This window comes from Quercus robur, chromosome 10 (assembly GCF_932294415.1).
Source record: "Quercus robur chromosome 10, dhQueRobu3.1, whole genome shotgun sequence".
In the NCBI taxonomy this organism is placed as follows: Eukaryota; Viridiplantae; Streptophyta; class Magnoliopsida; order Fagales; family Fagaceae; genus Quercus; species Quercus robur.
In genome coordinates this window covers 39600280-39618387 of record NC_065543.1, presented here as the reverse complement: position 1 = coordinate 39618387, position 18108 = coordinate 39600280, and the positions used below count along the sequence as shown (strand labels likewise).

Here is an 18108-nt window from a genome sequence, read left to right as displayed (position 1 = left end):
AAAATTAGTCAACAAAAAACTATTTTTAGTCAAAGGAAAATCCTAATAAAAATAAAGCTTATTTTCTATAAGTTATTTTCCAAATTTTGTTTTTGGAAAACAATCTCTCTCATGCGTTGTATCTCCTATAAATATTATTTTCATCTGTAATCATGGGAAACAAAATTTGTTGGTGCCTTCTCTCTCTCTCTCATGATAAACTCACTTTTTTTTTGTCTTCCCTTTACTTTTTCTCTTCTCACACCCTCATCGTCACTAACCCTAGTCTCTCCTCTTCCCGTAGATCTCTCTCTCTCTCTCTCTCTCTCTCTCTCTCTCCATAAGATAATTTTCTAAAAAATGCTCTTCGAAAAATGAATCATTTTCCAAAAAACATTAATACTAAAACAAACTAAGTATAAGTCTAATGCCACGACAAATTTCACAAATCACAATATTAACCGGTTAGTAATATTACAATAATCACAATATACTACTACTTCCAAGAAAATATGAAAAGAAAATTGAAATTTGTTGTGTTAATTTGTAGTATAGTTGATTTTATTTTCTTTCTGAAAACCAATTGATTTCAAATGGGCCTTCGGATTTCTTTCTGAAAACCATTTGACAAGAGGTGAGTTATGATCATGTCAAATGGGCCTTCAGATTTCATGGGCCACTCTGCCGAAAGCTAAATCCAAGTGATATGTGATCAAAGTTCCGGCTTTTCGGCTTTTTGTTTCAACTTTCTCTCTTTCTCTCTCTCTGCTAATTACAATGTTGGGCCTACAGTGCCCCAAGAGTATATTAAATAAAGGCCCACTTAATGGATAGACTTTTTTTTTTTGAGAGTCAAACTTAATGGATAGACTTAGGACACTTATTAATGAACCATTTTATAAAAGTTTTAATACAACTTTCTAAGGAAACATAAAAAGCTATTAACGAACCATTTCTATAAAAAGTTTTTAAAAAGTCATAAATGTATGAAAAACAGAGAATGAAACTTTTTTTTTATTTATTTATATATATATATATATAGGTATAATAGAACTTCAACATATGGCCACTCTATAATGATTTTTCTTTATCATTATGTCAAAGTACTAATTGGTTTTTAGTATAAGCAAAATTCGAATATCAAATCTCTTGCTCAATAACAAAAAACTTTACTCGTTGAACCAAAAAAAAAAAAAAAAAAAAAAAGAGATGAAAATGCAAATTGCACCCTCTATTTAACTGAAATTTATTATAGTCTTCTAACTTTACTTTAATTCAATTAATTTCTCTAAATTTCAAATTTATTCAATTCAGGTCTTCAATCTAATTTCATTAAAAAAAAGCACCTTTAAAAAAATATTTTTCTCACATAAAAAAATTTATAAAATTAATAAACATATCTTATAGATTTTTTATGTGAGATTTGTTTTTTGAATAAATATTTTTTATTAGTTAATTGCATATTTAATGGTAATATTTTAATAGAATTGGATAAAAGACTTAAATTGAATAAAATTGAAATTTAAAAGAAGTAAAGTTAGAGAAAGGGTGCAATTTGCTTTCTTTTTTCTTTTTCTTTTTTACTTTTATTTTATTTTATTGTGATAAACTGCCTACATTAAAGACTAAACAGAAGAGAAAAAGGCAGTACAATAATCTTGCCTACAAGCTTCCAAGATAGGAGGAGGCATATTACACTTATTACAAGGGAAAACTATTTTTAAGAGCAACAATATATTTAGCAGCAAAATGAGTTGCTGAGTTTAGAAATCTCTTAACATAGCATAACTCACAACTAACAAAAGATACACTTAACTCAAAAGTGTTACGAATGATAGAAGAAATAGACCAGTCAGTTGGTTCTTCCTCTTTAAACAGTACATCAAAACATATTTTTTTTTATCTCCTTCAACTATAATGTTGCACCAATTTTCAAAGATAGCCAAGTTTAATGCCCACCAAATTGCAACTCTTCAACTTGAGTAGGAGTGCATATAAGTCATGAATTTTAGTCCATAACTTTAATACCTCTCTAAACTCATTTCTAACCACATTCAATTCTATATAGTTTTTAATTATATTTGAAAATGTGTTATTTATTGTTAGTATTATTAAAGTAGATGGGGTCCTCTTACCCTGTAGTGCTTGGTTCCAATAAACTCTTGAACATCCATGAGCCAACCAAAGTGTTTGACAAAGAAAGGCTTGTCCACCACATTAAAATACTTGTCTCCACACCCAATTACACCTCCTGGAAAATGCAATATTCTGTCTGTCAAGTGGGGGCCCACAGGGCCCAAGGCCCAAGGGGTAGAAGATCTAGGAAAGTGAGTGAGACACAGCCAGGTCACAGGAATATGATGATTGAGAGGGCAAAACAGTAATCTAACACATACAGTGGCATTCACGTAATTTTGTGTAGATTTGGTGTCTAGTTATTTTTTAAAAGCTAGTCCACGAAGGTCCCACATTGGGATTGGACATGGTGGGCCCAGGTTGGAATTTTTGGGCCGCAATACGTAAAAACTAGAAGGAAAAATGGTACGAAGTACTACGAACTAACTATTAATATTCTTTTTTGGCCAACAACCCCTTACTATTAATATTCATTGTTCTGTTCCCTCGGGATTGTCTGAATTCTAACAAAAGATCATAAAAATGTGGAATGTAGTGAAAATTTGTCACAATGCTTTTTCAAGGAAATCATTTTTTTTTTTTAAATAAATTTTAAGCTCATTAAGGAAAATTTACTCGGAAGTTGGTTTTGGAAAGCACAAAGAACTTATTTTTTGAAACCCATTTTTAAGAACTTACTTTGGAAACAATTTGTTAAACATCTTTTGAAAACAAGTTCTAAATCTCTTGGGAAATCCATCTTTGGAAATTGGGTTTGAAAAGCATTTTGAAAAGTTCTTAGTAAAACATTTTTTTAGAGAGTTCTAGATCAAGCCTTTACACTAACTAGAAAGTTACCCACATGAGAATCTTCACGTAGAACACATAAATCTTTTTTTTTTTTTTCTTTTTTTGAGCAAAACATGGAACACATAAATCTAAGTAAATAAGCATAGAAAATTAATAGAATCTATCACATATTTATCTATTATAACACACTGATTTAAAATCTATCATTTTCAAGCTATTTACCCGTATCAAACATAGATATATGAACTAATCATGTACATAAATAAATATGGATAGCTTTATTTGCAAGTTGCAACTAAGCAAGCACTAGCTCAAGCTTTATTTGGCTTCATACCTGCCTTCAACCATACAGATAGATCTATGAATGTAAGGGCCAAACTAAGTATTTATATGACAATAGATATAACCATAATCATCCAAGTACTAATTATCTCATACCCATCAATTTCACAAGCATATCAACATGTATTCCAAGCAAATCTCACAAATACATGTCTAATCTAATGAGCAAGAGACTAATTGCATACTTTCATCATATCCAAAACCATGTAAAAAGCTATACAAAACATCATGGAAGTGTAAATCTAGAAATACTAAAAGGGGAATGCATGTTGTTGCATATGCAAGCATGTAGCCATGTATGGAAGCTTGTGATTTAGCAAATATAATCAAAGCATGTAATTAATGTATTGATCTAAGCATTGAATCAGGGAAATAACACATTAATCACACAAACATAAACATCTATACATGCTAATTACAATAACAAAGCATGCCCTTATTTAATTAGAAAGCATTAATCGGTTCCAATTCATTTAACTGGTAAAGTTTCTTGTGTTTGAATAAAAGATTTGGAGTTTGATTCATGCCTACACCAAAAACTAATTAGTGTCTTGGTCTAATGATAAAATTAAATCATCAAAAATGAATGACATAGGTTAAAACTATTTATAGGGGAAAAAAAACTAGAAAGCATTAAAACTTGGCGAAACTACACTATTGGTCCCTGAAGTTTATTCTGTGTGCGCAATTAGTCCTTCAAGTTTGAAGCGAGCGCAATTAGTCCCTTAAGTTTTAAAACTGAGTTGTATTGATCCTTTTACTAACTTCTATTAACGGTATTACTTACGTGGCTAACTCTAACTTCACAATGACTTGGCATTTTCTTTAATGATGTGGCATATTTTTAATTAAAAAATTACAAACTAAATGAGAAAAAATATTAACCGGTGCCAAATTAAAAAAAAATATTTTCTGCCTACTGTGCAAACCCACAACGAGAGAGAAAGGGAGAGAGGAAAGAAATCAAACCCCAGCCGCTGCCTGAAATTCCATGCCTTAGTTGTCGCCGACAATAGCCCAAGCTGTAGCTGCCGCCGGCAACAGCACAATAGCACTGCTTCTCTGGCATAACCACTAAACCGCTGCCACCTCCCTCTACTGGCAACGGTGGCCTTTTGCCTCCTAGCGATGCTTCCTTCTCGGCCACTTTTGTATCTTCGTGCTAGCACTCTGGAACTAGAAGGCTTTTTAGGCTTCTCTAGTTCTCTGCCGTCACGTGTTCAAACCCAGCCCATAAGTCCATAACCATTGTTGTAGTAGGATTAAAATTAGTTGTATAGTTTTCAATCCAAAACATCTCTGTGTCTCTCACAATTTCCATGTCAGGACCATTGTTTTCTTGTCTTTTTTTATCTGTTACTAAACTTTCAAGAAAACCTGTTTGAGGCTGTACTTTGAGACCCAGTTGTTTTTATTTTTAAAGGGTGATATTTCTATTATTATTGTTCTATTGCCGAGAAATGGAGATTTTTGGAACTGGGTAGATTTGTTCTATTATTATTGTTCTTTTTTGAGTCTCTTTTGGAACTGAGTAGTCTTGTTGTGGGTTTTCACAGTAGGCAGAAAATATTTTTTTTTAATTTGGTACCGGTTAATATTTTTTCCCACTTAGTTTGTAATTTTTTAAATAAAAATATGCCACATCATTAAAGAAAATGCCAAGTCATTGTGAAGTTAGCCACGTAAGTAACACCATTCACAGAAGTTAGTGAAAGGACCAATACAACTCAGTTTTAAAACTTAAGGGACTAATTGTGCTCACTTCAAACTTGAGGGACTAATTGCGCCCACAGGGTAAACTTCAGGGACCAATAGTGTAGTTTCGCCTTAAAACTTATAAAGAAATAATGAGACTAAGAAGCTTACTTAAGATGGTGATTAGGAGGCTAATGGAGGCATTAATTAAGGGCTGGACTTTTTAGGGAGAGAATTTTTGGAGCTTGGCCTAGGGTTAAAATTGATGAGAATTGATGGCTGAATGATGATTTATTTTAAGGGAAAATGGGCAAAGATCTTGCTCATCCCCACCATGAGCTAGGTGCATGGTAGGGAGGGGCAAAATCTTCAGCCCAAGTTTCCACAACCTTCCACAATATTCCAGCCAATTTTAGTCTCATTTTTCCCATTTTCAAGTCTCATCTTTGAGCACTCTTTTAAAGGCACTCTAGAACTCCAATTTTTGAGTTCTTGTTGCCATTGGAAAGGTCTTGCACCCTACTTTCCAAAGCTAATTGATTTATTCCATTTGGTGCAGCGGTTGCGGAGATATTTTAGTAGAAATACGGTGGTTCAACGTATAAATTTGCAATAATAACTTTTTGCCTATCTTATGCATGCAATACCTTCTAATTCAAAGATAATCTTGATGAGCCATTTGTTCCAAGATGTAAATAATTGGTTGCGGAGATATTTTAGTAGAAATACGGTGGTTCAACGTATAAATTTGCAATAATAACTTTTTGCCTATCTTATGCATGCAATACCTTCTAATTCAAAGATAATCTTGATGAGCCATTTGTTCCAAGATGTAAATAATTGATCATACTCCATGAAAGTACCGTCTTTTTGGATCATCCATGGCTGAAACACAAACAGATTTTTGCACAAAGATACCCTAAAAAGCCAATTTTGGACCTAAAAAATGGGTTTTGTTCAATTTGTTCTAACTTTGCAAACTTATTTTATGGCCTATCAGACCTCCATTTTTGTCAATTAAGGTGTCACTAGAAAGGTTTTGATGTCTATTTTATAAAAATATCCACTTTATAGCTCAAATTTTAAGATTTGGCAAGTTGGAGGATTTAGAAAATAGTTTCAAACACAAGTTTATATTTGAAAGTTTCGACTTTAATATTTTTGTAAATTCTATTTTATTCAAGTGGAATTTTTGCCATATAAGCATGTCAAGTCAAAGACATCGTGGGACCTTTTAAACAATTCATCATTTGGATCAATTGGTGGTTGTTTGATTATAATTTAATCAAGATTAAACTGTAATTAAGTTTATGACACATGCAAAAATAGCTAGGTCTTTTTGGCAAAGTTTTAATATTTGAGTGATATCTTGTTCGTTTTGACTCCAATCTAAGCCTGTAAGCTGTCATTTTAAAGGAAATTAATTTGATTTTTCTCATAAGCACAAATTTATTCTAATTGTCAGATTTTTGGTTAAACTTTGGTCAAAGATTGATTAGAGATTGGTTGAATTTGGTCTAAATTGGTCAAATAGTTTTACATGAAGAGACAAAATTTGGGGTTGGATGATTTTTGGGCTATATTAACTATTAATTAGCTTGGTCAAACTTTGCTAAAAGTGTAATTTTTGGCTTTTTAGTGTTTAAATTGACATTTTGGCACACAAATCGATACGGAACAAAATATGACATCAACAAGATGTAAATGCAAATGCATACTGCCACTAGATTTTTCATTTTTGTGGTGAAAATAATGTGAGATTCAATAGGATTTTTGCAATTGAAATTTTGCTTGGATACCACATGACTGAGAGTAATACCCTCAAACAAGCTAGGAACCAACCCACCACACAACGGACCTCAGTATTTTTGTGAGGTCCCATATACTTCCCAAGAATAATGAAAACTTAATTATGTTTTGGATTAAATATGGTTGGTTTCTTTGGGCAACATTGAGATTTCTAATATATTATATTTTACTGCTAACTAACCAGAATCTTGCAAAACCCTTAAAATATTTATTAAAAAAAAATTATTGAACCAATTGATTTTACACCAACTCCTTATCAAAACTATTAATTAGTGTCATTACACATGCACCATTATTGATGTATACACAACACCATTGAGAGATTTGGTGGAGGACTTTCCACAAAGATTAAAAAAAAAAATGATGATAGCAGAACAAAGCCAACTCTATCAATCCAAAACTTTATAGTACACAAGATATTTATTTTTTTAGTAAAAACTAATCATACCCTATTAATTAATTAATTAATTAATTAATCCTTAAAACCAAAAGATATAATGGAAATTACTATGTTAGCCCCCAATATTATCACATCATGGACATAAAGACTACCCTACAACTAGAAGGCTACAATGGATTAGGAGGATCACAAAATTTTGCTATAAAATTTAGGCCAAGTAAAAATAATATAATACATGAAAAAGGAAAGATTCCCACACTTTGTACCAACCAGACAACCAATTTGGGCTAAAAGTCTATAGAAAATGTAAGTGTGAAGGAATAGGTCAATTCAAAACCTGTTTTTTTGTGGAGTGATAAGAAAAGCTTCTTTGTTAAAAAAAAAAAGTTCGATTTGAGAATATATATCTTTTTTCTGGAAGCAGATTTGGGCATATCTTGGTCATCAAGTACTAGAGCTTCTTTCTTTGTTTGCAAGTTTATAAAATATTTATAACATAATGTAAAAAAAAAAAAAAAAAAAAGTAGTTTGGTAAATAATATATATAGACATAGTATTCCAAATATGTTGACCTTAAATATGTGAAATTTGGTGTTGGTCTTGTCTTACTTCTTTTGTAGTCTTTTTCTTTGTCATGTACTGCCTTCAACTTGGACTCATTGTTTATTCCTTGCCAATTTCATTGCATATTGAATTCTAGCTCTAGCTCTTTATTTGTTTTTTTTCTTTCTATTATTATACCAATTTTTAATTTGTAACTAGTTGAAGTAACAAATTAACAACTCTACAGCATTAATCTCATTGTCCTGTTCAATCTTTTACTTTATTCTTAGTAGACATATGACATCAATAGATATGATTAGTCACTAAAATAAGTTATCTATTAAAAATGACATCTCTAGTACTGTTAATTGGCCGACTGCTTTTGGCTGATTAGTCACAAAATTGTTGGTAATCAATCGTTGTAATCTTCTTTCTCACTACTAGTGCTAATTTGAAATATCCGTCTAGATATCTAAACTGTAGGATCCACCGTTATGCAAAAAGTCAAAAAATAATGTAGAATAGATTACAGAAACGTAATTCACATCAAATGCTAATAACAAGAATATTATATGGACAAAAAAACAGTGTAATTATATTCTAATAGCTGTAATATGGCTTATTCTTTTCATTAACATGAGAAGATATTCGTAATTATCTACATAATGTTTTATTTATTTATTATTACATTGATGCAAAAGAATTTTGTTGTATCTTTGCACGAAGAGTAGATATATGGATATATAGGACAATATTGTTTAACTTTTCTTGCAGTGCAAGCTTAGTTTTCGGATTAAAATTTGGGGAATGTTGACAATCAAAGCATGCAAATGGTCTCTTATCTAAAGTGGAATATTTTCTAAAATAGGAAGAAGACAATAATACAATGATGTATTTAGAGATATATAAGCAAAGCGGAAACAAGATAATTAACATGGTTCGGCTTGATAATATAGTTTATAGCAGAATACCTCGGTAGTTATAAATTGAACAAACAATTCAATGTAATATAAATGCATGCAACCGTTAAGTTCGAGCTCTATGCATGTTAGACACGTTGACGGTATTTTAGGGTGTAGTTACTCACTTTGATATTTGGACCCAAAAGCTTAATTAAAATTTATTAAAGATAAAAAAAGAATCATTTAATCAATATTCTAACATCCACCTTTATTAGCGGGTAAAAAAAAAAAAAAAAACTAAATTTTCTAAAAATCAAATCTTCATCTAAAAAATAGCACAACGATAAGAAACCTCTTGTCGGTCTAGCTTTTTGTCTATTGTTTCACCTTAGTTTTTTTCTAATAAGTAACAAGACTTAAAATAAAATATAAAAAATATAAAATAAAAAGCTAAAGTTTTTTTTTTTTTTTTTGGTGTGTGTCTCACCACCATTAACAAATATACTAACGAAAATTACCAAATGCCAAATAGGTATTTTTAGTGCAAAATTATAAATAAATAAATAAATAAGTGTAGACAAAGTCTTAGAATTATGAACATCGCAAAGGCTAAGGGTTTAATGGTCGTTGAAGTCGCTATAACGTGTTCTATACTCCTTCAAATTCCTGGATGCTTGTTCTAATCAATGCATAAGTGTAGTTGTAACTAACTTCTTTCTACTTCTTCTTCTTTTCTTTTCTTTTTTTTTCTTCTTCTTCTTCTTCCAATTATTCCAATTATTGAGATGATAATCATGATATACTATGATGATGTACCATAAAAATGATAACATATCTTTTTTTTTTTTTTTTTTTATCAACTTTTGAGTAATATTAGAGACATAATTCTTTTCTTAAAAAAAAAAAATAGAGACATAATTTTATCACAATTATTTAAATTTTTAAGTGATAAAACATCACTTGCACAGGACCACAGGCCACAACTAATATTATTTTTATTATATTTAAATCGTGTGAAGTTGTCAAGATTCAAAAAAAAAACATTGTAAAATTTTATATGTTACTAATTTATTATTGGATCCTATTAACGTGTGTCTCTTTAGGACATTTGGTAATAGACAATTTTTTAAAAAATTTAATATTATTTTCATGGAAAATATAAAAATATGTAAAAAAAAAAGGTCAATTTTTTTTTCCATAAAATTTTCTATAAATATTTACTAAAACAATGTCCTTTAACCTTTTTTTTCCCTTTATTATTTAGTAATATTTACTAAAAAAAATGGGATGCTGACCAAAATTTGATGCGATAATTTAGAATGGTGAGATTTAATTTTATTTTATTTTTGCTGAATAGAAATTATTGAATTGACTAGCCAGCAATGCTTTCAATTATAATTTGTTAAAGAAAGAGTGAAGAATCATTTAATCAATATTGATAAGTTTTAAGGTTACTCATTAATGAGGTGATTAGAATAGGTCACCTTCCATTTAATGCTGACAACAAGATACGTCGCTTTTATTAGTTCTTTTACTTCTTTTCTTTTTGTTTATTGAAAAAAGGAAATTCTCAGATAATGCCCAAATTGTCCACTACTTATTTCTGAAATAAAAGTTATAAAACTCAAAATTATAGGGTCAATTATGTAATTCTAAGGTATTGAAAATGGAAATTCACAAAATCAGCATGCTTTGCTTGATTGTGTGAAACTCGTACAAGGGCCCCATTGCTGACTACTATAGTATTTGTCTATTAATGTTTTTATTATTAAAAAAAAAAAAAAAAACAGAGCATTATTATAGTAATAAAATATTACTAAAATTCAATTGAACTAGATATTAAAATTGTTTAAGGAATGAGATTGTTTTTATGTCTAAATTGGCGTGTATTGTATGAGTCTAAATTTTCTGTCTCACTTTTTTTGTTCTATTCTATACTTCATCAATAAAAACTTGCCACGTGTTCACCTAATTAATTAAATACTACTATTAATTAATAACTGTAGTATTAATAAGTCAATAATGATAGTATTTAATTAATTAGGTGAACACGTGGTAAGTTTTTATTGGTAAAGTATAGAGTGGAATAGGAAAAGTGGAACATAAGATTTGGACTCTGTATTGTAACGTTGTCTTATTTTATTTATTTTTATATAAGAAAGTGGTGTATCAATTTTTTATTAGATTATTTCACTGTTTATTTATGATATATTCCAAATACATCATTTACTTAAACCGGAATGGATTCAACCTAAAATTTCTGGATTTACATCGAGTTTTAGACCAATGAGTACACTATTAAAGTATACGCGAAATTATCTTAAGAGAAATGTTAGGGACACATATTTTTACATCCAATTTCACACCTTGCTTAACTTGCTCCACCCTCCTTTAAAAATTATCATGCCTTTTGAGTGGAGTTATGGTGTTTTGTGTTAGAACCTCTTTCCCTCTCCCTTGTGTGTGTTTATTTCTTTAAAAAAAAGAAAATTAAACCCTGCTTATGTGTCAACTTTGCATTTCAATTCATGGGATAGACTATGTGAAAATATTAAAATTCAACAAAGAGTTGACATAGAAGCGATGCATGAATTTGGGTGTAGAAATGGATATATCCTTAACATTTCTTTATATCTAAGTTTAATTTTAATTTTCTCATAATTAATATATTTATTATTAATATTAATATTTTATGTTTTACAAAATAAAATATTTTAAATGATTTTTAATTGGGTACCAGAAACAAAAGTGATAGATAGAATCTAGAGCCTAGTCGCATACCTCAATTTACTCACACACACAGTGTGCCTGAAAAATCCAAAAAACAAAACATAAATGAGAAGGGGATGAAAAAGAAGGGTGTTGACAACTTCCATGTCCCTTCTCATGTAAGTTTCGTTTGTTTCTGTGGATTTTCTTATCTGGGATTTCTCTCCTTCTCTCTCTGTCTCTCTGTCTCTCTCTAAATCTTCCTACAGAGAATGGCCCAGTAGATCCAAATCCCCATTTTTATGTAGCTTTTCATGGCCAATTGAATGACACCCTTTTATTATTAAATCTTTTTGGATTCTTAAGCTCTTTTGGGTTGCTGTTTTTTTTTTCTTTGCTTCCTGATTAATGGGTTTCTTTTGGTTTTGCTAGCTTTTTTTGTGCTGCAGAGCTAAGTTATGACTTGTGGAATGAGTGAACCCAATGATGGATTTTTTAAGATGAGATGGCAGAGAATTGTTTTTTTTCACTTTTTTCTAAGGTAAGTTTTAAGATTTTAACTGATTTTATGCTTCAAGATCATTTTTTTTTTCCAATGGGTTTGTTGAAGATTTTTTCTTTTTGTTTGATCATGGACTGTTCTTAAAAAAAGAAAAAAAGAAAAAAAATGGATTGTGGTATTTTGATGGTTTTGACAATTGGGTTGTGCAATTAACTTTGTTTCCTTGAACTCATTATTAATTTTAGTATTGCTTAAATGGAACTCTGTTGAAGGGGATTGATTTTTATTAGTTAATATACTTTACCTTTCCTATTTAATAATCTCTGGAATTGTTTGGATTTGTATTCCATTGGAATTCTTGTCTGTTATAATATTTGATTAATATTCATAAGTGATTTTCCTGCACTGACTCCACTCTTTTAGTACATGAAAAAAAAATCCAAATAAACAGTTTTGAATGGTGCTTTATTTGATTCTGGGGGTGGAGACCATATCACCTAGTCCTACACTGTTTGATTTTGGATATTAGTATTAGCTTTTTGCCCATTGTATTATGCAATTTTTTCTTTAATTTGTGGAGCTTCTGATTCTGTTTGCATTGGATGGTTTTCAAATTTCAAGTACATTTCGTCGTACCAAGATTATTCTGAGGGCTTGATGATGTGTGGCCCTAGTTTCTACTCCTGATGAATATGTTGAATTATCAGGGGTTGTGATATGGACTTGAGTCTTCTTAGATGAGAATTGAGAAATTTTTATTCTTCCCTCTCAATCTGCATTGCTTGCTGTGTCAAGTTTAGTCTAATATCAAACTATTCTGATTTGGCTATCCATTCTGAATTCTTGTAGTCGAACGGCTGTGAAATGTAGGAACTTTTCTATGCTAATTTTTTGCTATTTTTAATGAAACCTATCTTTTGATGAGTTTTATGTTTGTATGAAGATATTTCATGGCATTAAGCAATTACTTGGTAATATGATATCTACTTAAATTCGTGCAACCTGTAGATTGCTTCTCTAGTGGTATTAGCATCACTTGGAGGGTTTGCTCTAGATCATTTGTGCTTAGGGGATGCTTGTAAGAAAATTCTTTAGATTCTTTTTCTTTTTTTGACAATGTGGTCAAACTTTTGGCTGTGAACTCTATCCTGTGATGTAGAACTTTTAAATTGAGCCTATGCTAATCAAGGAGTTCTATTTTCTCTTCTTATTTGTACAACTCGCATGAAAAGCCTAGAGAAAAGGAAATTCATTGCTCAAATATTAGGATTTTCATCATCTTAGTGCAGCTTTGTGAGTGATTAGGTTGTAACTTATGAGTGCTTATAGTGCTAAGAGAAATGGACTTCATTAGTTGTAATATCATGCTACTTTATTCTGAATTGAGGATATGTTGGAGGTGCAAGATACTTTGATTTATAAAGCAGGTTAACTATATCAGGGTTGTACATGATACAATATTTGTTCAATTAAGTGGAATATGAAGATGAGTTTAGGGATCATTCTATTTTCTAATTACCTATGAGGTTTGTTTGGAACTTTGAGAATATCTGTACAGATAGCCAGTATTAGGGAACATTTTTATAGAAACATTACTTAAATGGATAAATTAAATCTGCAGATTCTTTTATCCCCGTTCATCTTCTTATTATCTTGATCAACAATATTTAAATGGTTGAATTAAATCTAGATTTCATTTCTTTTCCTTACTTTTCCCTTCTGTTTATTTTTTTGGTGCTAGTGATGTATAAATGAAGACATAAGTTTACAAATTCACTTGAGTCTAGTATTTTTTTTTTCAAACATAAAAAAAGAGAGAATGAAGAAAGGTTTCAGTTGGGTATTCCTGTATTCTTTATGCAAATCAAGTTAACCAACTACCTTAATTTGTTCTATTGCAGGTTGCTTTTTCTAACTGAAGTTGTACTTCATTTTTAAATACACTTCTGTTCTATTGTTTATGGCACTGCTGGGAATGGGAGCAAATATGCAGTATAATGGCAATTTCCCAGGATATTGCTCCAGAATAAATCTTAATATGGAGGCTAATAGCAGCACATGGCCCATAAACAATATGGATAAAATGTTTGATCGTGGACCCTTCTACAATGGTGTTTTGTCATCTTTTCCTCTTGATCCGCTTTTGGGGTACCACAAGGAAGAATTAAAGCAGATGATGCTCAAGCATGAAACCATATTTAGGGATCAGGCAAGTTTTATCTCTACTTTTGGTGTTAATAGAAATAGAAATAATCATAGGTATCATTTTTCTGATTTTAAAAAAACCATTGTTCCTTGAATCATCCATATGGATCACAATTGCATTCCTTTGGCATGTCATACTAGTCATTTAATCCTTGATAGTTTTTAGTTCCTATTTATGGTTTTTAAACACTTGTTTGTTCAAAATGTTTCTGTGTCCAGATCCATGAGCTTCATCGCCTTTACAGTAGACAGAGGGCATTGATGGATGAAATGAGAAGGAATGAATTGTATACACCTGAACTAAGGTTGGAGACATCAAAGTCAAATTCTGTTCTGTCTCACGTCTCAAGTGAATATGCTCAAAAGACATGTCATGCCCCTAGCTTGCCTTGGGTAAACCCTACTTGTGGTGGATTATCAGTTTCAGGTGCTGAAAATGTCCAATTTCCTTTGAGTTCTATTCAAGGAAAGAGCACTCAAGCATGTCCTGATCCTGCTCAAACTGAAGATTGTTTAAAAGACTTTGAGCTATTGGAATCCAAGTGCAAGAAAATTGGGAAAAAAGTATTGGATCTTCAACTTCCAGCTTATGTGTACGTTGACAGTGAAGAAGAGGAATCATTGGAAGATGGAAAGGTTCCTAAAGTGCTTGATCTGTCAAATTATACTTCAAAAGGAATTACTCAGGTTGTGTGCAATGGTGATGTAAATCCATTTCATGGCAGTAATGAACTTAAGGATGTTTTTTGTGAGGAAGCCTCCACTTCAGTATTGAAGAAATCCACAGCTCTGGCTGACTTAAATGAGCCTGTTAATTTTGAGGAAGAAGCAGCTTCTAAATCTGATTTTGTTGGCCCTACCAGTTGCAGGGAGAGCCCATGCCTTGATGTTTCCCAAAGGACAAAATCAACCTTCCAGATTTCTTCTGAGGAAGATATCCAAAATACCTGTTCCAGATGGGATTTTGAATCTCGCTCAGATGTTGTACTGTCTGAAAAGAAAGAAAGAAAACGAGAGTGGTCATCCTTCAGTGATGAAGCTGGTGAGAATCTTTTTGCAATGTTGCACTAATTTAATACTTCTTCAATTTCATTGTTAATTTGCCTTTTTCTATGCAATTGATATTCTTTGAGTTTTTAAGCTAGTTCGTATGTCTCTTATAATGACGTGTAGTATTTCTTATTAATTGGTATCATTTTAACTTGAATTCTTTTCCTCAAGGTTTTTTTGCAGAAAACTTATCCATGTTGCCTGAATCATCAAAAGAAGAGCTTCAGCAAGCTCATCAGCCTCCAACATTTCATTTATTAACTAAGAGTTACCAAGAAGTGCAGACTAAAAGAACAATTTTCAGTGTTGAGAGCTTTGGAAGGAATCATGGTTCCCTCAATGATAGCCAACCTGGACCAAGCAGTGCTTCTTACATGTGCACTACACGTGAGCTTGTTCCTCTTGCTGATATGGCCATTTCTGGGTCATCTCTAGCTGCATCTTGTAGAAAACCTGTACGTGACATGGTGCGAAATCCCATTGCTGTTCAAGCATTACCCTGTTTTAACCCCTCTGTATCACTGGGTAGTTCTAAATCATCAATTGGGAGGCCTGGGCTTACTGGAGACATATCTCATTCTGTTCAGGATAGCTTTTGCAACAGCTACCAATCAGAGCCCAAGAGATTTAGGGTTCACCCACCATCCTTCAGTTTTGATAATGTGAACAACAATAACAGCCATGAGTTAACATCTGAACACCAAGGCCTTTCAAACTATGTTCAGGGTTCAACGGACATGAAGTCTTCTAAGAGCATAAACTTGAATTTTATGCCTAATTGCTGTTCTTCAGATGTGGAAGTTTCGCAGAGTATCCAGAGTATAGATGGAATAGAGAAGCTTGAAGAATTAACAGGGGGTTTGGTGCCGCTTAAAGTGAAGCAAGTACATGACGGGAGACCCGAAAAAGGAAGTGAAGATTCAACCCAGGTGGAATCTGTCCTTTTAAAAGCTTATTCAGAATGTATCCCTGATGTTGATCCAAAGAAATTTGAGGCAAGCAGCTCCCCTAGTAATAGAAGAATCCTTGGTTTTCCCACTTATGAAAAGCCTCATATATCAAGTGATCAGTGTTCTTCTCATGCCTCCCAGTCAGAAACCCATCAGAATGGAGATGAATATATAGAGAATACTCAGAAAGATGTACTTGACGTAAACTTGACTTGCGACTCTGTGCCTGCCTCAGGAAAATGTCTTACTGCAAGTGAGCTTGTCCTAGAGAATGGACTTGACAAAAAACATGAAGGTTTTGGAAGTCACATTGACCTGAACTCATGTATTAATGAGGATGAGTCTTCTCCAATGCACTCTCTCTCAACAGAAGTTGATCTTCAGGCACCTGCCAGTCCAGAGAACAAGGAGTGTTCCCCACCCAGAGGAGAGTCTAATGAAACCTTACTTGAGACACCTTCTCAATCATCAAGACAGGAAGATGCAGATCTTCTAGGGGAACTAATGAGGATTGCTGCAGAGGCTATAATTTCCATTTCATCATCAGAGGTTCAAATTTGTATTGAGAAGACCACTTGCAAGATGTCTGAAGCTCCTTCAAGTGACTCCTTACATTGGTTTGCTGGGATAGTTTCTTCTGTGGTAGGTGAACCAGAGAATGATTCTGGAAAGGTTTTAAGTAGTAAGTATAGTAATCATGATGATGATGAGTTTCTGCCTGACGGAATTGATTACTTTGAGGCCATGACATTGAGGCTTACCGAGACAAAAGAGGAAGAGTGCTGCTGTAAGTGTAATGTCCAAAAAGAGGAAGAAAGAGGTGTGATTTTATTACAAAGTCAGCCAAGGAAGGGCCGGACAAGGAGGGGGAGGCAGCGTAAGGACTTCCAAAGTGAAATTCTACCAAGCCTTGCCTCTTTGTCAAGGTATGAAGTGACTGAGGATCTCCAAACAATAGGAGGACTAATGGAAGCTGCTGGTAGTCATTGGGAAACAGGTTCTTTGAGAAATGCAGGTAGAAGTGGGTCGACAAGGGGGAGGAGACGGTCTTGTGCCCCTTCTTCCAGCGTTGCAGAGAACACGGTGGGCTCACTCTTAAAGCAGCAAACTGCCAACAGTGAAAAGGGCATTGAGGAGAGGAACCTAATAGGCTGGGGAAAGATCACTAGGCGGCGTAGGGGGCAGAGGCATCCAGTTAGTAACCCACAGCTTATTTTAGGCCAAGTATAGCAAGAGTGATTTTTATCTCTCTTTGTTTTAATGGTTTTTGGGTGAGGTGTTTTGTGGACCATCGGATTTCTTGTAAATGTCTTCTAAGCCATGGTATATGAAACAACTTTACTGGTGGATAAGAAAATGGACCCCTTGATATTTATATGTATATGGAGGTTTAAGCTTTTTTTAAGAATGAAATTTGCTCTCCTAATGGACTTGATAACTCAAGTAGTCTAGTTACAAGTGAAATGAATTTTCTGTCTTTTAGGGAATCAGACATGGTTAATGAAATTGCTTGTGATTGAAAATGGAAAACCTCATGTAATAAATCACATGCTCATTAAGATGTCACTTGATACTTATTTTCTATTGGATCAAAAATTGTAAATGATCTTGAATATAATTTGATGTTCTTGTAGGCATCAATGTGAACACAAACACCTTAAGAGCAACTTTAAGGTCCTTAATTTTTTTTTTGGGAAAAATACACTTAGATTAATTTAGGCTTCGTTTAGGAGTTCATAAGGAAATGTAATGAAATGATCATAAAATAGAATGATTATAAAGGAATGAAATGAAATGTATTTAAGCCAGGGAAAAGAATGGAAAATATAGAAATTGAATAAAATTAAGTAACTTTGTTTGGATGTTTTAAAATAAAGGAATGAAAAAAAATGCAAATGAATGGAATGTAAGTAATCTTGTTGGAGTGCTCATAAGCATATAGAAATTTAAAAAATAATTAATATTACCCATAAATGATGTATTGGGTTGTTATGGTGACGTGTGTGACAAGTAATTTCTAGGAAAAATATTTTGAAGTACTTTTGGAGTTGTAGAGTCAAATATTTGGCAGTTTAACAAAAAAGAGTCAAATATTTG

The 18108-nt window shown here is 32.3% G+C and overlaps 1 protein-coding gene across 2 annotated transcripts; it reads left to right on the top strand.

Moving 5' to 3' along the window:
• The first annotated feature begins 11341 nt into the window (after nucleotides 1-11341).
• Nucleotides 11342-17449, top strand: LOC126704398 (uncharacterized). Of its 2 annotated transcripts, XM_050403392.1 has the most exons (5): nucleotides 11342-11483; nucleotides 11737-11845; nucleotides 13708-14015; nucleotides 14231-15053; nucleotides 15233-17449. In XM_050403392.1, exons 3-5 carry the CDS (start codon nucleotides 13767-13769, stop codon nucleotides 17239-17241), a joined length of 3081 nt encoding a protein of 1026 aa, XP_050259349.1. In that variant the 5' UTR covers nucleotides 11342-11483; nucleotides 11737-11845; nucleotides 13708-13766; the 3' UTR covers nucleotides 17242-17449. The 2 variants fall into 2 exon arrangements, with proteins under 2 accessions (XP_050259349.1, XP_050259350.1); XM_050403393.1 differs by lacking the exon at nucleotides 11342-11483 and having other exon boundaries at nucleotides 11495-11845.
• Nucleotides 17450-18108: the final 659 nt, after the last annotated feature.